Consider the following 22,700-nt stretch of genomic DNA (forward strand, 5'->3'; position numbering starts at 1 on the left):
CTAGGTTGCATTCTCATGCAGCGTGGAAGGGTGATAGCTTACGCATCTCGCCAACTAAAGACGCACGAAGTAAATTATACGACTCATGACCTGGAATTGGGAGCCATGGTCTTCGCCCTAAAAATTTGGAGGCACTACCTGTATGGTACGAAGTGCACCATCTTCACGGACCACAAGAGTCTCCAACACATCTTGAACCATAAAGATTTGAACATGAGACAACGAAGATGGGTTGAATTGTTAAACGATTACGAGTGTGAAATCAAGTACCACCCGGGCAAGGCCAATGTGGTAGCTGACGCATTGAGCCGGAAGGAGTACTCTAATCGTCGTACAAAAAGTCTCTCAATAACCATTCAATCTCACCTAGCCACTCAAATTGCCGTAGTCCAGTCAGAGGCCATGAAGACGGAAAATAGAGCAAGCGAAGCATTGCGCGGAATGGAGAAGAACCTAGAGGCAAAGGAGAATGGAGTATACTATTTCATGAACCGTATTTGGGTCCCTAAATTCGGAGGATTTAGAGAGGTTGTTATGAAGGAAGCCCACAAGACACGATACTCCATTCATCCCGGTTCAGACAAGATGTATTTGGATATTAAACAACACTATTGGTGGCCTAATATGAAGGCGGAAATTGCGACCTATGTTAGTAAGTACCTTACGTGTGCCAAGGTAAAGGTGGAGTACCAGAAACCCTCAGGATTATTACAGCAACCGGTAATCCCTGGGTGGAAATAGGAGGGGATTTCTATGGATTTCGTAACCAAGCTACCCAAGACGTCGGATGGACTGGACACCATATGGGTAATAGTCGATCGACTGACGAAATCTGCCCATTTCCTGCCAATAAAAGAATCCTACAAGATGGAGAGATTGACACGTTTATACATTCGAGAAATCGTAAGACTCCACGGAGTACCAGCGTCAATTATCTCGGATAGGGACAGTAGATTCACTTCGCGTTTTTGGCAATCTCTTCAGAAGGCACTAGGAACTCATCTCGACATGAGCACCGCTTATCATCCACAAACGGACGGTCAAAGTGAACGAACCATTCAAACGCTTGAAGACATGCTTCGCGCATGTGTAATAGACTTCGGGAAGTCATGGGATACCCATTTACCTTTAGTCGAATTCTCGTATAACAACAGTTATCATTCAAACATCAAGGCCACTCCTTTTGAAGCATTGTACGGGTGTAAGTGTAGATCACCGTTATGTTGGGCTGAGGTGGGTGATACCCAACTAGCAAAAACACATACGTCAGACAAAGCACTAACGGGACCGGAGATCATTCGCGAAACCACGGAAAAGATCGTCCAAATCAGGGCCCGATTACAAGCATCGCGTGACCGATAAAAGAGCTACGCCGATAAACGGAGAAAGCCCTTAGAAATTCAAGTCGGAGATCGAGTACTGTTAAAAGTCTCGCCCTGTAAAGGAGTTATTCGTTTTGGGAAGCGGGGAAAACTGAACCCACGATACATTGGACCTTTCGAAATCGTCGCTCGAATAGGTTCGGTAGCATACAGACTGCAACTACCCGCAGAGCTAAACAGTGTACACCCCGTGTTCCATGTCTCTAACCTAAAGAAGTGCCTATCAGATGAAACACTCGTCATTCCCCTTGACGAGATCGAAATCAACGAGAATCTCCTGTTCGTTGAAGAACCGGTAGAAATCATGGACAGGGAGGTGAAGCGTACTAAGCAAAGTCGCATCCCGATCGTGAAAGTACGGTGGAACGCAAAGCGTGGACCAGAATTCACGTGGGAACGCAAAGACCAGATGAAGCAAAAGTACCCTCACCTATTCTAGTATTCTCAAGTCTAGCTTTCAAACAGAATTTCGGGACGAAATTCCCTCTAACGGGGGGATGATGTCACAACCAGGAATTTTGTGTCTTGTAATCATTACACTCAAGTAAAATGTTGAATCAAAACTTAAGAGCATGTATGATGCTTACTATATGACATCAAAATTTTCAATCAAATACACCATATAAGTAATTCAAATAGTCAACAAGCAATTGGAAACCCTAGAAGTTCTTGTTTGGGTCCATTTTGGGACTAGGACTTCCTTATTGGACTCATTGGGCCAATAAGCCTCCAATTTGGCTATCATGGGATTAGAACCTTCAAATGGGCTCTAATTGGACCCACATCCATTTATTTCAACATTTTGGGCCATATTGGGCCTAGAATGAAATAAAAAAAAATTGAACCATGATTAACCTAAATTAGCCCAACAAAGTGTAAAAATCATATTATATTTTTTTTGGGTAAAAAAAATCATCCAACATAACTTCTATATGGGCTTGAGGGCAATAAAGCCCAAAAACCTTTTTTCCTTCCAAATTCTCGGTCCAAGGCCCAAATCCAAGAAGAAAAGGGGGGGGGGGGTTGACTTCTTCATGCCACCTCACTTTTGTATGGGGGATATCCAAGCCTTTACACCCCAAACATCCATGCAAGTCTCATTTCTCCATGCAAACCACCCTCTTCTTCTCTCCCTCTCTCACTCTCGATCGATTACACACACACACACACAATCCTCTCACAACTCTCTCTCAAGAAAACTCCCTCCATTCTTCATCAAGATCTCGAAAATTAGGAGGTTTTCAAGGGGATATTTCCACAAACTCTTCATCTAAGGTAAGGTTATGCTTGGATCTATGATCTAGATGCTTTTTTTTTTATCAAAAATCTTTTCCTAATCCATGCAAAAATCATGATCTTGCATCCTAGAATCACCTCAAGGCCAAGATCTTCATCATAGTGTGCTAGAGCCGAAAAATCACCTCAAACTTCTTCTAATCCTCTCCAAAACCGAAACCACACCCAAGGTGAGATTTATACTCCCTATTTTTCTGTTTTATAAGTTTTGTGGGGGGGGGGGGGGGGGAATACAAGTGAATGTGTAGATCTATGTGTATTTGTATGCCTTGTATGATTTCTATGCTTATAGTTGTGTTTTTGTGTGATTATGATGTTAGATCTAGTCAAAAACCCTTAAAACTCGAGATATACTTTATGTTAAATGATACTACCATAAATTATATTACTACATACAAATTATTACAATAAAAACAATCAAGTTGCTTAGTAACATCTTCCTTGGGCTAAAAACTCATTTTTTGGACTCAAAATGTTAAAAATATAAAGTTAAAGGGCCCAAAATGACAAAACACGAATTCTGATGGGTGTAATGAGTCAAAACATATTTGATAATGTATTTGTGACATCCCCAAAATCACGGCCAGAAAAGACCGATTTTGTTTATGCTTTATAAAAATCAGAGTACTTCATTTTATAAAAAGGTTGCGGAATTTGTTCCCAGAAAAACATGGTAAATACGTTATTAAAACATTTTTGAAGAAACGTATTTATTTCATTTTAAAATGTTTGGGATGTCATCGTTAATACCGAAACATAAGCATAAACAGAACTTACAATGATTTACACTAGTGATCTACATCTCTTTTAAATCTCTTAGTGTAATGTCACTTCACTTCGTCACCTGTGATATACATAAACTGAGTGGGTCAGGTTGGGAAACCTGGTGAGTACATAGGGTTTTCAACCCACAATAATATAATTACTATGTTCAATCAAACAATCAACCCAATTACCCATCCCCATTATCTTCTTTACTCTTTAAGGATTTAACCTAAGAGTCATCTATCCTGCATTCGTTTATTCCGAAGTCCCTTACCTCCAGGGTTATAGGACTGACACTAAATCCATAGCTGCCAATGTTCGTTCATAAAGCACTAATTCCATAGCTGCTATGGTCTATTCATCAGGTACTAAATCCATAGCTACCAGTCTTTATCTAATAGGTACTAAGTCCATAGCTACCAATGTTCAACAGGTACTAAGTCCATAGCTACCAATTCCCAACAGGTACTAAATCCATAGCTACCAACGTTTAACAGGTACTAAGTCCATAGCTACCGGTGTTTGTCCCATAGACACTAAGTCTATAACTGCCAATGTATCATCTTCTATCTCTCATCATTCATCTACCCATCTCATACCCAACATATTCGTATGTATAAAATACGTATACAGCTTAAATTCTTTAAAACATGTATAAAACGTTCATCCAGCATAGACAACAAGTATTCAGATAATATGCACACATAGCACGTAGTTTATATAAAATACTTCATATCTATGTGTAAGATGAAAGGGACTATGCACTCACCTGAGAAGGTGGTGACTCGGTACTCGGACAGCGATTCGTTTACTTTAAAATAATTTCCTTTGACGAAACCTAATATTATCACCACTAGATTTTAGTCTAATATTACCGTCACTAATTATTAGTCTTATTATTATTATTATATAAGCGTTTAAACAATACTTTCCAACTACTATGTACAGACAGGGGCCAGACATAAAACACCGGAGGGCAGGACCATTTGGCGTATAGCACTTCTGAAATCCAACAACCCTATGCGGCCCTTTAAACCAGATTCCCCGTACCGCGAGTAGTTAAAAGATATTATAACGACACTTATATAAGTCATAATAATAGCTCAAATATTTATTATAAATTTATAATAACAATACTAATTTTAAATATAAACTATATTTAAAATAGGGTAAGCATAACTTACTTTCAAGGGGATTTTAGCTAGGAGTCGGGCTCTGCAGGGGCAGAACTTCGTCGCTGAATCTTTCTAAGAAAGATTCGTGCAGCGCTTCAGCGCTCACCTTACTATACTAAAACTACAGAAAGAGAAGTCGAATCACGAGGGACCGAGATGCTCGGGGGATAAGGAGAGAAAGACTCTTGAATCAAGAGAATGGTGCAAGAAATATGAGAGCCCAAGGCTCTTATTTATACTAATTGAATTTTCAAAAACTACCCTCCATAATTACTTAATGACCTTTTAGTTATATAAACAACTAAACACCCCTCTATAATACTATTTTAAATGGATTTAATGATATTTGTACTAAACTAATGTCGAAAGAACTCAACATTAGTCTTATAATGACCGCATCGTCGATACCTTTCTAATGATATATACATATGTATATATATGTGTACGTATACATGATTTATACTTTATTTTAATACGTAAATATGCTATTATAATTTGTAACTCGTTCATACGAACTCCGTTTTTGACGTTCTTTATATCCACGCGTAGGTGGAGACGTACTCTACAACTTTCGTTTAGACTCCGTCGGCTAATTTTGACTTTATTTTTAAAGTTATATTTTTAACAGGCCGGGACATGATTGGTCCGTTAAAATCTCATAACTTCTTTATCCGATGTCCATTTTCGTCTGTCTTTTTATCGTTACGCTACTAATAACGAGATATTCGATTCTTGTTTAGGTTGTTTCGGCTAAAAATCAATCGATCTAAAATTCGAATTTCGGGCTGTACACCGCTAATCCGAAACTTCGAAAAATCATAACTTCTGCATACGAAGTCAGATTTGGGCGTTCTTTTTATCGATGTTCTTAGTTTAACATATTCTACGACTTTTGTTTAGAGCGCTAAGGCTAAATCTCTCTCTATCATAAATTTACTATTTACGCTTCCCGACGCCGTGCTGGTTCCGACGCGAAACTTCGACGGGTCATAACTTCTTCGTTATAACTCGGATTTCGGCGTTCTTTATATGTACGGAAACCTTGTGACATATTTTACAACTTGGTTAAGATTATTTATTCTAAATAATCTTTTTGTCGAAAAGTCGTTTTTGACCCCTATTGCCTTTAAATTGACTAGCCCGGATCTGCGGGCGTTACAGTATTTTCCGGAAACATACCAATTTAGGGGATTAAAAAGCAAAATTTGAAGCATAATGGGCCAAAAATGACATTTTCGGCCCAATAGGGCCCAATATGCGAGATTTTCAAAATTGAGGGGCTGAAACTGTACTTTTCTATAAAACAGGGAACTATTAGTGTTCCAAGTCGATTTCAAGGGTTAAAAATGCTTTTCATAATTAAAAAGGACCAAAGATGCAAAAAAAATTCTAATTTGGGCCAAAAGTGTAAAAGTTGCGGAAAAATGAGGTTACATCCGTGAAAATTATATTTTTAGGGACTAAAACTGTTTTCCAATGAAAATGTGATGAAAAATATAATTTCCAACAAGTTTTGATATTAAAATGTCAAGAAAAATGGTTTAAGGACTAAATCGGAAATTATTTTATTCAAAGGGTTAAAAATGTAAATTTACAAAAAGAAAAGGGGCTGTAAACAGAAAAACTTCAATGTTTTAAATCAATAAACCCGATTGCGCTAAAACACTGACACCGCGACTACCGGCGAATCACAATACACATTCAACACCAAAAATCGTTATCAAACGAATTGATTCGGTCTCGAATCAATAACGAACCTGAAACTACTAACACGATGACAACTCGATACATACACGGAAAATTCGGGAATTCAATAAACACATGGGAATGCACAGACGTCGATACACCATCTTTGGGCCCAAAAGTGTCAAATCTTGCTTGTTGGGCCTAGCTAGCCCAATGACCTGATCTTTAGGCCCGAAGACAACATCCTTACGAGTTGTTGGGGGTCTTACATGACCCCAAAACAGTGTAAAAGGACTTTCAATGGCTTTTATACTACTGGGCCCCAAGGGTCCTTTGGTACTGCTAGTAAAGTCGAGAATTCACCAAATGCGAGTCGGGCCAAGTGCTCTTCGCACTCACTATATCCCCGACCGACTAATGGGATTATTGAGGTCTTTGCGCCCTCTTTTCTCCTCGGATGTGGGACTACAAGAAGTCAGGGCTGTTGGATTACGTGAATAGTACGGGCAACGCCTAAGGGATCGTTAGTATAGTTGTAAACTGGTCGTTTGTGTAACGCGTGTTTATAACAATCCACCATGCGCAATAATCCAATGTCGCCTGGAATCAATGACTTCACATACCGCGATGGTACAACAACTATACGGGATTCAAAGTGTTAGGAAACATCGGGTTTTTCCTAGGATTATTCAATACATACAGTTACGAGATGTACAACAAGTTTAATAAACTCTTTTTACAATTATAGAAACAAACAAGCATACTTATGGATCTTCACAAACTTTTTCATAAACTCTTTTCAGAAAATATCGGATTTTCTGGTAGTTTTCAAAACAATACAAAACATTGCTTTTCAAACACCGCTTATGAACTCACCAACATTTCATATGTTGACGTTTTTCAAAATACTTGTATTCTCAGGTAACAGGTAAACCAAGGGGGAAAATGTACTCAGTGATGGCTTGCAGTTTGTATATCTATTATCGAAAAATTTATTTTTTTGGGAATGTAATGTTAAAACAATGTACTAAGTGTAAACTCGACCAGTTGTACTATCTCAATGCATGGTGATGTATGATGTTATGTTTCATATATATTCAATGTTGTGGTATTCAATTGAGTCACGATAGCCCTCGGACGTTCCCGCCGTCTGGTTTGGGGGTGTGACAGAAAATTCTGGATCTAAAGACTTTCCACCGAGCTAGACACCTTCACATCAAGGCTCCTGTAAAAGAGTACCAAAAATCAACACTCAAATCTCTCCACAAGCTCACACACTCAACTATGGAAGATGATACTCGAAATTAGGGTTTCTAGAAATAAGAGGTTGGTAAGGAGGCCAGCCAAGGTACTTAAGGCCTTTAAATGTGGTACAACACCTTAAAAATTAGGGTTTCTTTCCCAGCTGTCAACTCGCCGAGTTGAGGCTCCCCAACTCGTTGAGTTACTTTATTAAATCTTGCGGCCAAAACATTCATCAACACCCTGAGTTGAGGCTACCTAACTCGCCAAGTTCGACCAGAAAAATCATACAAAAGATAACTCTTATACCTGGAAGTCAGGATATTACGTGTTGAATCAGAAAGAGAGAACAAAAGACACAAGATAGAGATAAAAATAGAAAGTAAGAGAGGTATGCATGTGTGTTCTTTGGTTTATCAGAGTGTGTGTGTAGTCAACAACGTGGTTAGAATTTGTTCAATTGATTACTAACCCCCCCCCCCCCCCCCTTTTATTGTGATCCTCATATTGAAGTAAAAAAGCTGAAGAATACCATTCAATTTCAAACCTAAACTCACTTATATGTATATATGTGTGTTTATCAAATTACATGCGAGTGATTGAAGAAGCAGATAGATTGCAAGCATGTTTACCTTAGTGGTGGACCTATTTCTTTTTTAAATAACTAAAACAATAACCGAAATTTTTTTTAAAAATTTAAGGGCAAAAAGGTAATTTCACATAGGTATAACTATAAAATTTTAATAGAGTTAATCAAAAAGACTGATGACACAAATTTAAAGCTAAAAAGACACTCGTATGCAAGGTTTACTTTAAAGAAACCACTCATTCTCGCAAAAAAATCATAAGGATTACTTTAGGAAAAAAAACATTTAGCCTATTTGTGAAATTTTGTTATTTTAAGATGGTAAATTACACGAATGGTCCCTATGGTTTTGGGTAGTCTGTTTAGCTGGTCCTATAAAATTTTTATACTAGATTATCCCTAATGTTTGTAGGGGTGTTCACGGTCTGATTTTTTCGGCTTTTTGGTCAAACCGAAGCCAAACCACTAGTTACGATTTTTGTCAAGCGAAAATCGAAACCGAACCATTCAAAAATTAAAATTGAACAAAACCAAACCGTTCCTAACGGTTTGGGTCTGATTTGTTTTCACAGTTTGGGCTTTTTAGGCCCATTTTAGTCGAGTCTATTAGATTGTTAAAAAAACTGCAATATTGTTAAAACAACAAAAATTCTGCTAAATATTGTTAAAAAAACTGCAATATTAAATATGTTAAAACAACCAAAAACTGCCAAAACAGTAAATAACAAGCAACAAGTATTGTTCCATTACATCAAACATTAGACTAACAAATACAAAACAATAAAACAAGTTAGTATTAATACTTCCAAAATATCATCCAATTCATAAGCCTTTGCTGTCCAAAAAGTTAATATTAATAAATCACACCAAAAATTAACTATAAAACCATAAGAAGAAAAGTACACTTCAATCGATATTGTTGGTGGAAGCGTGTCACACCCCAAAATCGGAACGACGGAAACGTTCAGGGGTGGAGGACGTCATGTTTAGTATCACGAGATATGTATATGGTAAGCAAGTAAAGAACAACCATTTCATTTAGAAAGAAAGTGTTTACAATGTGTGTGTTCACAAAACATAGAATTCATACACAAATAATAAAACAAGACTTGAAGCTATAATGCTCCATCTTCTGAATCCCCAGCACGAGCACATGTCTAATAGTCTCCTGAGAATACAAGTTATTTGAAAGAGTTGATCATCAATTAAGCTGGTGAGTTCATAAGATTTTAGGGATGTGATTAAGCTGTAAAGCGTTGTGGAAAATGTGTATGTAAAAGTGATGTAAGTTGTAAGTTATGTTTTGAAAGGTTCGCCTGTTCTTCTAGAAAATCATATATTTCCTACTTGAATGAAAGTTAAGTAAAATGACACTACAAGCCTTTCTATGGGTACTAAGTGGGTACAAGTTATATATACTCAGAGTAAACAAACAATCGATTGTGCGCATCTGCCCCAAGCTCACAACCCAACGGGGAACAAAAAGTAAGGCGGATAGCATACATTCCATTGGTTGTTAGATCGTTGTCATATATAACCCTTGTGTATTCACTTGTTACTCATGAAGTTATTTGTAATGGTTCCTTTATATCTAATGAAAAGTTCTTTAAGAAAACCTATATTTCTTATAGTAAAATAATAACTACGGTGACTACTTTTATAATAGCTTTGTTTATACTGCTATATATAATCTGATACCGGGTAGAAAGTTAATTGAGTGAATCTGCCCTACGCCCACAATCCAACGGGAACAGGAAGTAAGGCGGAAAACACACCTTTAACTATCTATTAGGTATTAGTTTTATATATAAACATGGTGTATAAACTAAGGTGTTATAGAGTTACTCACCTAAAGTCTCTAAAACTGTACTGACTTAATAAAATGGATTAGACCCTTATATGGGAAATCTCTAGTTTTGTATACCAAAAGTACTGACTTTGAAAAGTAAGTTTTGTACTAGAAAAGTTGTGTGTTGACTCTGTGTCCTATAACCTGATCCATACCTGGTACCCTTATGATGACTTAATGGGTACTAAGCATAAATATATATAGATTCGGGTAGATAATAGATTGAGTGACCTCATTCCAAGCCCATATCCAACGGGAACAGGAAATGAAGTGAAGAGCACACATCCTATTAGCTATCGGAATCTATTACTATATATGTATCCTATAGTGTATACATTAAGGAATCATAAAGCTAGCATTATGATCCTAACCTTTAATCGTAGCCTTCTACCAAGGCATCGTCTGATCTGTGTTAAACCCAAATGCTCCTTTGTCAAATGTAAAAGTATATTCTCCCTAGTTTATAACTATCTTGACTAGAAAATAGATCAACTTTCAAGTGGTACTGACACTTTATGAAAGTAATGGGAAAAGTAAGTACATAGATGTCGTTTATAATGACATGCGGATGTACTAATAACCTAAAAACATATTTGTTTTATTACGGTCATAATGTGAAAGCTAGAAACCCTACTAAACGCTCTCAATGTAAAGAGATTTAGGGAACCAAACGCAACCCCAACAATTTCTTGCAAGCCGTGTAATTCACATTTAAAGTTATATGATCATGTATACCCAATATAACTATCACTAATGCGTTAGTGATTCATTGATATAATTAGATCCTGTTTGTGTGTTCTCATGCTATAGCAACTTAACCTGTTTGTTATGTTCTTTTATGGTATTGTTTGATTCTCTTCACTGTTTGTTCTGTTATGGTATTGTTTGATTCTCTTCACTGTTTGTTCTGTTATGGTATTGATTCTTTGTGTGCTTCATTGTACTAGAAGTAATGAATAACATTCTCCTAAACTATACCTATAATAGTTTACTAATGTTCTACCTGGACTGTTACTGGAAAGACTCATTTATCTACTAAGTTATGCTTGTACTTTAAAAACAGAGGTTTGTATAACTATAAAGTAACATAACTTTTAAAAGAGTTTTGAAATGTTTTGACAACTTATAAATAACATAAGTAACATTTTGAAAGATGTTTAACAACAAACATTTACACAATTATCATTGTGTTCAACCTGTATTCCCCCCTTAAAACAGTTAAAATAGTTAAAAGATTCATTACGGGGTATGAACTCACCTGATGTGGGTGATTCAAACGGGTATGCGCGTATGGATGAGAATTTCCAAAAATGAAGTCCCGAGACACAATAAGTCCTAAATGATATATAAGGACACATATTGACATGAATATAGTGTTTATAAACAACTATATGAAAGGAAACAGCTTCTAGGACTAGGAAAGACCTTGACCAAGTGTTGGAATCACATGTGATTCAACAAAGGAAGGTAGAATGGCACTCACATGAGTTTACTACCATGGGTTTACGGCCCAAGGGAGTTTACGGCCGTAAACTCATGATTACTCATGTGTAAGTGCAAGTTTGAAGGCTATGGGATGATTTAGGGACCTTAGCTCTACCCTAAGATGAGGAAGACCACTTTCTTTGGAGTTTTTGAGGTGTTCACGGCCCTAATGAGTTTAAAACCGTAAACTCATGGCCATTTATGTTTATGAGGGTTGTTTAGGGTCCTAAAGGTCATAATGAAGCATCCTAAATTCAAGTCTAAGCCTTAGGAAGTGTTTGTGGCATCAAAACACCCCTAACTTTAGTTTTCGGCCCTTGGACCATTTTGGCATGTGTGTGCGGCCGTAATCACCTATGGGTGATGGTATTTTGATTGTTTTGGGTCCTAAACACATCAAGGTAAAGTGCTAGGCTAGTCTCTTGGCTCAGCGAAGGAACTTGGGGCATTTTGGCACCATAAAAGGGAGTTCATGGCCCAAGAACATCCTTGGCCGTGAACTCTCTTCTAACCCTTGTTTCTTAATGATTTTAAGGTTTATACATATCAAGGGTAGTTATATGTTTGGTTCCAAGGTCTATAGGGACATAGGGCACACTTTTGGCCTCAAATTTAGTGTTCACGGTCCAAGAGGATCTTGGGCCGTGAACACCTTTTCCTTGGGATTTATGGATGATTTCCATGTTTTCTAGTCATGTAGTACCCTTTAATACACTCTAGGGTTGAAGTACTTACAATTGGGGGTGAGCGGATGAAGATCCTTGGGAGAAAAATCAGGTTTTCTCTAGTTGGAAATGAAAGAAATGAACCAAAATGGCTAAGTCTTACTTATATATTCTTTAGGGTTTTCGGTCCTAATAACATTTTTGGACCGTAAATTCCAAACTCTTGAAGTTTTGGGCACTTATTGATACATAATAAACCCTAGGGTATCCTCTCTCTTGATATCTTCTGAAGCATTAACTTTAAAACACTCAAACTTATCCCCAAAGCTTGAAAGTTAGCAGAAATAGATTTGACTTCAATTGCTGTGGATGGTTTTACAGAATGGAAATTTTTGGGTTGTCACAAAGCGGACATGTAGTCCGAAGCTTAGAAGACATGGTACGAAGTATTAAAAAATTTTAAAATAAGCATCCTATATTTATATATAAATGACATACCATACAAAAAAATTTAGTTAAATGATGAACTGTACATATAACAAAATGAAAAGCCGGACTAATGTTAAATTCATGACATGAATTGTAAACATAAAAACTTTCATAATTAAAGATGAGTTTACAATGTAAATTTTCACTCCATTTCAATAAATATTAAATGGAATGAACATTCACTTGTTCAATTTCAAAACAATAACAATCCAAGTGTAAGAGCTTCAATCACTCCTACATTCCAACCCTTACACTTTTAGTATGCACAATTCATAAGCCAAACTCTACTTTAGTTACCATTTCATAAACCAACTTTACTTTAGTTACCATGACATTTTCTAATTCAAACACCAAATCCCACATATATCTTTGTTGTCATTTCATAAACCAAAACAACTTTCTTAAATCTAGAAATGAAAAGGGAATGGCAAAAGATATGAAATCATACCTTTTAAGCAATCTAACTTTGGCTATCGTTGGATGCTTGAAAGTGCATATTTGAAATTATCAAGTGTCATGAAACCAGATTTCGAATCCATCAAACTTACAACTGAAAACCTAAATTAAAAAAAAAAAAAAAAAAAACTAGAGAAACGGACTTGCAAGCGGATTTTACTCTTTTTTTGATCTTTGAGCAAGTTTCCTCTGCAGAAAATGCTCCTCATTAGCATGATTATCGAGTAAGTGTCTAAAATTAACAACAAAATTAATCCAAATTGTATAGCTAAAAGTACCTTGATCTTGAGCCTGAGAGGCTGCCCAAAGCGGAATACACATAAACAGATTGAAGTTTCGGTTAGTAAATCAGATCCGAGTATGTAATCAAATCTCATAAGTAAATCAAAACAATTACACCCCTAGATGTTTGTGTTTGTCGTGATTGCAATTCGTGACCAACATAAAAAGGCAAATATACCATTATGAAGAATTTATATTATTATTATTATTACACTCTCCCTACCCTCCAAGCCAATACATCTTTTCCAACTTACTTTCTTCTTCCGATCTTTCTCTTTTGGTGAAGCACCATCACCATTGGCTGATTTGAAGAAAAATTGGTACCACTAGGCAGTTTTCCAGTGGCTTCAGGACACCTTCCCGTATCCTTTGCTTAACCTTCGACTGGGTGTTTTTTTTCCTCGGATCGGAACACTAGAGAAAAAGCGGTAGGAAAAAGGAAAATAATTGAAATAAAGCATCGATTCTTTCTTCTGAGATCTCTTATAACCAAGTAATCTCCGATTTTGAATGAAACAGTCTTTAATCTAGTGAAGAATTTCAACTCCAGGCGACTGATGAGATGGTAACTAAAATGGGTTGTGATATTGATTTGAAGAAGATATCATATGATATGACAACTGAAGCAACACCGTCTCCTATTGAAGTTGAAGTTGTCGTCATGAAGATTTTTAGCAGATGAACTTGTTGATTTCAATAAAGTCTTATACGATGGTAGGTGGTTGTGTAGTCGTTGGCCTGAGTTTGGCTGGTGAGACCGATAGTGAGTTTCCAAAATGTTTTGTGTATAAGAATTAGATTTCCTTCACCTCATTTGGAACTGAAAATAGGAATGCATTGGGGCAATAGAGCCTAAAATTTAGTTTTATTTAAGAACCTTGTGTTGTGTATGTGATCATCAAAAACACAATAGGGCATAGATGTACAACATAATGGGAAGGGAGAGAAGTTGGCCGGAGAAAAAAGAGTGTTAATGATGGAGTTCCCGAAGACAATGAAGAAGGAAGAAAAAGAACGAGTGAGGCCTATACTCATAAAAAATCTTATAAAAATATATTGATCTTTTTATATTGGTTAGTAGGGGTGAGCATCGGAACAGGGTACCCGCTTTCGGAACCAAAACTGCCTTGGAATTGCTGGTTTCGGAATCGAAACCGCCTTAAGCGGTTCTGGTTTTGGATCCTAAATTCTTGGAACCGCTTAAGCGGTTCCAGTTCTCATTTTTTTGGAACCGCTACCCGCCGGGTACCCGTTTGAACCGATTTTTTTTGTACATATATATATATATATATATATATATATATATATATATATATATATATAATGTCGTGTCTTTGATTGTGTTAAAGAATGTTGTGAACTATATAAACTTTGTTCCTAATATAGCGTCATTTTTGTGACGTGTGACAATAACTTCAACAAAGAACAACTCATTTTATCAATGTTAAACACTCAAGCACTAACATATTTTGAAAACTTTAAACAACATGATATTAATATTGCCAAGTTATTTTATCAGCATAAACACAAAAAGGTTGAGGCTTTGCAACTTCGTTATTAAACAGTTAAAACTACCATGTATGAATATCATAAAACTTTTTGTGATTCAATAGATTTTAGCAAAATTATTAGCCTTATTTTTATGATAAAATTCATAAAACAAGACAATGTATCATCATGAGGAAGCGAATTATTAGACATGATAAAATTGTTTATATATTAACAATCATAGATCTTTTATTACTTAATTGTGACAATTATATGCAATTAAATTTTTCTAATTTTTTTTAAAGTGGTTACTCGGAACCAGAACTGGAACCACCAGTTTCAGTTCCGGTTCCAAAATATTAAGAACCGATATCATCGGTTCCGGTTTTGATTCCAACATCTTAGGAACCTCCGGTTTTGATTCCGGTTCCGATTCCAGTTTCGTCAAATTTAACCGGGTACCCACCTATACTCATCCTAATGGTTAGGGACCAAAATCATATATTTTAAGAAACCAACTTGCATTCCATCCAAAACCATAGTACCATGGTGTTAGTTGATCATTTTTTTTTAAATGAAGCCAATATTACAGCTCATCAGACTAGGCCCTAGCTCAGCCTGAAAACAGCAAACGACTGGAGAGTGACACTTGGCGATGACATTCTCTTTCTTATGAGTTTCGACTTACGATCGCTTCCATGTTCCGGAGGCTTCTTTACAATGGCACGATGAAATGCACCTCCTCCAAATAATTCTCACGAACCCTACCTCCCTGAAAATCCTCAAAACTCTTTCACTCTTCGATCAATCAAAATCGGCGTGTTCAAATTTATAGTTAGCGGCAAGAACGAAACAATCGATGTCTCACTTTGGCCGATCAGGACCGCCGGATATTTCCGACACCTACTCTCTCCTCATTCTTAACATTAGTTTCCGTAAGTCTTCTGATATTCATGCTACTTGTGCTATCATCGTCTTAAATTTCTTCGGTGTTCATTTGGTGATGTTATTGATTTATTTTTCAAGAGAAAAGAATCGTTCGTGTTTGGATTGATTGTATGCGTGTATATACAGGGACGACGGCTGACGATCTGTTCCCGCTTTTTGATAAGTACGGAAAGGTTGTTGATATTTTCATCCCCAAAGATCGAAGGTATGTTGTATAATGTATATCTCCGTCTTCTGTTTGTTATATCGTTTAAATCGTAAGGTCTCTTATTCATGGAAAAGTTGATGGAAGGATAAAACGAAGATTAAAATTATCATCTTCCCAATCCCAGCCCTAAAACTATAGCAACTATTTACTACTTACTATCATCTTTTTGGATTAGGACTGGTGATTCTCGTGGCTTTGCGTTCGTTCGTTACAAGTATGCAGATGAAGCAGAGAAGGCAGTAGATAGGCTGGACGGTAATTAATAATCATTTCCTCTATTTGGTCTTTAACATGCGTAGAAGGCAATGTTTTTATCATCAGGAGAAAATACATTCTGGAATCTCCTTGTAATCGGCTGTTTCTGTCTCCTTTTATGCTGTTATCAGGAAGAGAAGTTGATGGCCGAGAAATCACAGTTCAGTTTGCAAAATATGGACCCAATGCAGAAAGGATGTAAGTTTATAGGTCTCATATTATTCTGGTGTTATCTTATCGTGCTACACTATCAAAATGGCAAAACTTTGGCATGAAATTGATGAAGATCCTCACTTGTTTTTGTTGCCTAGTTTTTGCTATACCTCCAATTAAGTACACGTATTCTATAAAGTGGCAAAAAGGGGAATACTACAAAGTAGAAAGGAACCTTTGGTACAAGATAGTTCATTTTGATGTTATTTTTTTACAAGATAGTTCTGTTTGATTTGATTCTGAAAGTGAGTTTGTAGCATTTTATTTTCCTTGCAGTCTAGTCTAGAATCCTTTTACTTTATTTTGAGTTAGGAATGTTTGGTTGTTTGTGTTGATTATATTTGCAGTCATAGAGGAAGGGTGATTGATAAGTCTCCCAGGGCAAGAGGCAGGTCCAGAAGTCGTAGTCCTAGACAAAGGTTCTTTCTTTCTTTCTTTCATGATTCATCCATCTTTTATATTAAGATCACCATGTAAGATGTTGATGATGGAAGTTTGTTTTGTGATGCAGATACCATGATAATTATTATAGGGACAGGGACAGGGAATACAGGAGAAAAAGGCGCAGCAGGAGTTGGGATAGGTATGATGATATTGATGATAGTAGGGAAAGGGGTTACAGATATCAATATTGATTTTGTTTTATTGATCTACTGAGTCAGTAGTATTAAAAGAGCAAATTGAGTAGTGGTAGTGGTGTTTCGTTATTCTTATTTGATTTTATGCAGGAGTGAGTGACAGGTGATAAAAGGTGTCCTCTTTTGAAGGCATGCATGTTGGTAGGAAGGATGGGATCCCTCCATGATTATAGTGATTTGTAGGAGGAGGTATTTTCATCAGTATTATGATATAAGAATGATTTGTGTTTGTGGAGTGTAGTGTAGTGTTTGGTATTACTTATTGCTGAAACCAGTAGTACCTTATTACCATTACCTCTATGCCATGGTTGTTTAATATTTAGTTAGTTTTTGTCTGGATGTTGCGATTTGGTACTTACCTGACTTGACATGACACTGGATTTTTATAGTTATGATCGGGAAAAGAATAAAGAAAGATAGATTGGGGTTGATGGCTATGATGATGAAAAATGTTACCTGTTGTTCCTTCTGGGGTATAATCTCTAAATTGGTGGCTTTTATGAAGGTTTTTTTTTTTTTTTTTTTTTTTTTTTATGTTGAACATACTAGAAGTTATGGTAAGTTTCTCGTGGGCATACCATGCCTGCTCTTCTTTTTTGTTTTGGGGAAATACAGAAAAACATTTGTAATAATAATAATAATTTATAGTAGTGACTTTGTTTTTTTTCATGTTCATAGCAATACAACTTTGTTTTTACTTGCATAACATAAAACATAAGGATCTCACTATCAGTATAGTATCTTTGGAACAAACAAGTAATCAATACTTGAGCTACCTACGTACACACTTATGACTTAACAACACTCTACGTTTAATCAATAAAAGTAGGCGCGTGAAATCCAATGGTAACTTGGCGTCTCCCACCCTTATCTTTCAATCATTTTCAACCCAGCACTATTTTTTGTACCACTTTTAATTTTTGGTAGCATAGAATCAATTTGTTTTGTTATACTATTCACGATTTTGGTCTTTTAAATTGTAGTTTTGTGAGTTAATTTAATCTATTAGTAAATGTAAACTCTAATCTTTATGTTTCTGATAGGAAACTGAATCAGAGAAGATCCATTGGAAGCATATAGCCGAATACAATCAGTACAATTCCAAAAGATTACGCAAAGGACATGCACTTATGAAATATATAGAGAATCATTCCCTCTAACAGAAAATCATAGCTATTCCATTTGTCAATCTCCACGTGGTTTAGGCCTCCTCTTGTAAACTTTCAACTCACATGGTCCATTGGGCTGATCCAAATCATTGGGCTCAAAAGCACTTTCCTTATCCGTTTCAACTTTATTTAAATTTTTGAATACAGTAACATGCCAGAAATATATTTTTTTAGCGCAAAAAGTTAAAACAATGTTGCACACTCGAATATATCTGTTATGGGTTCAAGACAATCTAATAATATATCATGTCTTAGTAAAAATGATAATATACCATCTGAAATTGCTTAAATTGTATTTGTACCAATGGTTTGATCATCATTGTCTCTACCAATGGATGCTCAAAAATACAGACGCAAAAGAGAAACAAAGCACGGGCCTTTTAAGGTCGATGATAAATATGACAATATCTATCCATTCATGATTTTCATGCACATGTTAATGCATACTGGACGTATATTTTAGTAAATACATAACAATAACATAGATATCCCGTGGATTCTTCTGTCCAGGAAATTATATTACCACTGTCAAAAAAATAAATCTATTAATCAAAACTAATAAAAAAAAAGTTAAAACAATGTTTCAGGTTGACACATCAAAAACCATAACACATATAACTCAACTACCCTTTTTGTCACATCACATTTTTCTCTTCACATCCATAAATCATATAGTCATGAGTTAGATTGTGTCTAAAGATTTAAATTACCAAAACTAGAGACACTTCAAGTACAACAAAAGAAGCCTAGGAATGTGCGAATGTTACATATATAATATATATCCTCTTCACTTTGTACAAGAAAAGGAGAAATCAATAAAAAAAAAAAAAAACAGTGATTCCAATTCCATTCCACTATGTTGCAATTCCATTTCCATTGCCTTCCCCTGATGGCAACTCCTCATAGGCACCAGTTTCTTGGTTATACGAACACCTGGAAAATACAAAACACAAGCACATTACTTTATATATAACCACATTTTATCTCCAAATCAAATCAGTATAATTCAAATAATACTAAATCAGGTTGAAAATAGTGACCACATTATATAATATATTACCACTGTCCAGATGCTGCACTGCAATACAGTCCTGAAGATGGATCATAATAATATCCTAAACTGCTGCTGTAGTAGTAACTGCAAAAAAAAAAATTAAAAAATAAAAATACAGAAACAGTAAGATGCTGTTTCTTTTTGACTAAAATATAAATCTGAATGGAAAACAAAAAGAGATGCATACCCTGAAGACTCATCAAATACATAATCGTTTTCTGTAGATCCAATGCCTGCAAGTGAAAACAGAACTGAGGGGCAATAACGTAATAAACCATCCAAATGAAAAAACAAAAAAATTACATGTCTTCTTACCAGCAGATGGATCAACAGTAGATTTGTCATCATCTTCAGCAAACATGTCAAAAGAATCATCCTCATTGTTTGCAGTATTATCAGCAGAAGGTATTCCATTGAGACCGGAATCACTCATTCCAGAGGAATTAGGTTGCATGTTTCCTGAACTAGAAGAGGTGCCTTCCCCTCTAGCACGTGCTAGCTTCTCAAATCCCTCTGAAATTATAAAAAATGAAATCAGAGTTTCACTAATAACATTCCCAATAATTAAGAATACAAGAAATACTGTATTATTGATATTCAAATCATTATTAAACTTAATTACCTGCTTCCCTCTGAAAGACCTCCTGCTTTTCATCATACACATCTGGAGAAATATTTATGACATAAATCAGAATGTTGACAAATTTATAATAAGAACAAAGAAAAATGTTGAAAGAAGATTATCTTAACTGTAGTCACCATCCTCCATCAGTTTCATGGCATCTTCAGTTAGTTGATCAAACACAACTTTTGTTTCAGCTGACATCTTTTCCTTTCTATTGGAACTTCCTTTCAGCCTTCTTAAAGCTTGCAACACCTGAAAAGAATATTATACTTATTATTTTCATCAATCAGTTTGAAAAATAATAAAACAGAATTGAACAATTTGACATAACAAGAAACTTACTGTCTCCCCAGGTTGAAGCACATCAGCAATTCGTCTCTTGATATTTCCAATATCTTGACTTGACAGGTCAGCAGCTTCTACCACATCATCTGTATCCATAGAGTGTATTTTTGCAAGATTTGGTTCAGCATCAATGCTATCAAGCCAAGCATCCTACAAAGATACTTCAATTAAAATGAGGGTAATAAGGGAAATGTTGAAATTAAAAGCAACCAAGAATTCACATGTAATACTGTACCTTGATGTCATTAGTAACATACTCAACATAATTTCCTGTTTTATCGAAAAAGCCTTCTTTCCTTTCTTGTTCAAGATTGAAAGGTTCAAGCTGAACTCCATCATCTTCCAGTGTCTCGTTATCCTGCCAAACGAAATTAAAATTAAACATAAACATGAACATAATATAACAAGAATCAGCATACAGAAAAATGGAGATTAAAATACCTTATAATGCATTTCAGCCGCTGCTACAACATCAAGAAGATCTCCAGTTTCATCATTATTGAGTCCAATTTTATCCTGATTCCGTCTCTTGGATCTTGCTTTGGCAACTAGCTGGGTATCTTTCAGCTCAGTAGGTTCATCTTCAGCAACTTGAGGAACATGTACAGCTGCCACCACTTCATCTCCAGGCTTCACCTTCTTTCCCTTTGGAAATCTCACCTTCTTTTGCCTGCAAATACATAAAATAAATATAACCCCAACGAAAATAGATGCAAATTCTAAATAAAGTACCTAGTTAAATTACTCCTAGAAACAAGCATTTGAAGTCCCAAATTGTTAAGAATCTCCCTCTGCTATCACTAAGTTAGGGAGCAATAGGTCAATACAAGAACCAATCAATTTTCTAATAATCTCAAATCAAACATGCTTTTCCTTTGCAACTCACAGAGCAAGAGCTCAAGGGAATTTGCGCTGCAAAACTTACGAACATAATTTTATGTAAACAACTCAATGTAGCTAGGATTGCAGAGTTTTCCTTCAAAAAACGACGAAAACCACAACTTCATTCATTCTATCGATTTGTGAGCAAATAAATTGAAAAACTAAGGAAGCTTGAACAACTGGATTAACTCAAACCGAAGATCAAATTCAGTCGAACGCAAGCCCTAACAATAATAAATCTATATCTAAGAAGCAGATAAGAGAAAGGTGAAAGTGGCTTACGGAGGTTTTCGGTTGACTTCATCAGCATCTCCACCGTCGTCGTTGTCTGAGAGCGGTCGCTTACGAGAGGGTTGCGCCTCCATGTGCGTGGTGTGGGATCGTTGTTCAAAACACAGCACTCCTCGTTTCGTTATTTTTCATATCGCAAGGAAGGCGGTGTGGTAAATTACAGATTTGGTCCATGTGGTTATCACTTTTTCACAGTTTTAGCCCAAGTTTTGGAAATTTATAACAGTTTTGGTCCTTATAGTTGGCAGTCGGCACTCAGCAAATGAGCAAACACCGGGCAAGACCTCGGCTTCTGAGCTTAAACCTAAAATCGACATTTTCTTACAATGTTTTCTCTATTCTTTTCAAACTGTTTTTCTCTTTCTTATTTACCAATATTACCGTTTTTTTACATTCAATATTTAAAAATATACCAACATTTTCTCCATAATATATACCAACAACTTATACCAAATTTTATCATTCTTAAACTTCAAAATTATATTATTTCTTTCTACTCTATTGGGTACTTGAATATGTCTTCATGTACTCTCCAAAATAACAAAAAAAAAATCAATAAGAAAAACCCAATTCTTCATCTTTTTATTAACCTCAAAGAGATTGTCCAATCTATATCTCCACTTATGTTCCGTTATCCCAGTATGGGTGTGTACCATATTATGTATCCAAACCAATTCCATCTCCAATCTCAATTCCAATCCTAATCTCAACTAGAATTCGTCTATTTTGAAAATGTTCCTTAAACACAATTCTAACCGTTGCCTGATCCTAATGTTCAAGAATTTCAAGTGAAGCCTAAAAGAAAAGGGAACGTCCCAAATATAAATAGGACCCAGAGGAAGAGAGGGTGTTAGCGTATTGGAAGACCCGAAAGTAAGCAACGACAAAGACAATAAAACATTTAGAAAAAAATTAATAAATGTTTTCTTATTCGAAGACAGTACCAAACAAAGATTCAAATCTACAATAAATGAATACAGACAAATGGTTATAGAATTTAAAGGTTTCCTCAACATCCTGAAATGTAATGAAATAAATGGTGAGAAAATCGCAACTTTATAAAATTAGTCTTTTTTTAAATCCTCCTAAATTGCTTGTATTAAAGGGGTATTTTATCATGTTTAAAACCCCTTAAATTGCTTGTATTAAAGTGGTATTTTATAATGTTTAAGTCCCCTAATTGCTTGTATAAGAATTTAAAGGGGCATTTATCATGTTTAAATCCC

At 35.8% G+C, this 22,700-nt stretch overlaps 2 protein-coding genes across 6 annotated transcripts; one reads left to right on the forward strand and one right to left on the reverse strand.

Moving 5' to 3' along the window:
• The first annotated feature begins 15,450 nt into the window (after positions 1 to 15,450).
• LOC144997535 (serine/arginine-rich splicing factor SC35-like) lies at positions 15,451 to 18,429 on the forward strand. Of its 5 annotated transcripts, none has more exons than XR_013659844.1 (8): positions 15,451 to 15,781; positions 15,921 to 15,999; positions 16,178 to 16,257; positions 16,389 to 16,455; positions 16,818 to 16,889; positions 16,982 to 17,297; positions 17,498 to 17,581; positions 18,152 to 18,429. XR_013659844.1 is itself a non-coding variant. In XM_078957433.1 (7 exons), the coding sequence occupies exons 1-7, from the start codon at positions 15,706 to 15,708 to the stop codon at positions 17,206 to 17,208; spliced, it is 456 nt and encodes a 151-aa protein (XP_078813559.1). In that variant the 5' UTR covers positions 15,451 to 15,705; the 3' UTR covers positions 17,209 to 17,777. The 5 variants fall into 5 exon arrangements, 2 of the variants coding, with proteins under 2 accessions (XP_078813559.1, XP_078813557.1); XR_013659845.1 differs by lacking the exon at positions 18,152 to 18,429 and having other exon boundaries at positions 16,982 to 17,053; positions 17,199 to 17,297; positions 17,498 to 17,777; XR_013659843.1 differs by lacking the exon at positions 18,152 to 18,429 and having other exon boundaries at positions 17,498 to 17,777.
• Positions 18,430 to 18,892: 463 nt separating this feature from the next.
• Positions 18,893 to 21,599, reverse strand: LOC145047500 (uncharacterized). Its single transcript, XM_078995777.1, has 10 exons — positions 21,466 to 21,599; positions 20,743 to 20,971; positions 20,537 to 20,659; positions 20,299 to 20,451; positions 20,082 to 20,208; positions 19,954 to 19,995; positions 19,647 to 19,844; positions 19,519 to 19,564; positions 19,338 to 19,415; positions 18,893 to 19,210 (listed from the first exon to the last, which is right to left on the reverse strand). Exons 1-10 carry the CDS (start codon positions 21,546 to 21,548, stop codon positions 19,132 to 19,134), a joined length of 1,158 nt encoding a protein of 385 aa, XP_078851903.1. The 5' UTR covers positions 21,549 to 21,599; the 3' UTR covers positions 18,893 to 19,131.
• Between the last annotated feature and the right edge of the window lie 1,101 nt (positions 21,600 to 22,700).

The sequence above is a fragment of the Lactuca saligna genome, chromosome 5 (assembly GCF_052625555.1).
Source record: "Lactuca saligna cultivar CGN05327 chromosome 5, ASM5262555v1, whole genome shotgun sequence".
NCBI classification, from domain to species: domain Eukaryota; kingdom Viridiplantae; phylum Streptophyta; class Magnoliopsida; order Asterales; family Asteraceae; genus Lactuca; species Lactuca saligna.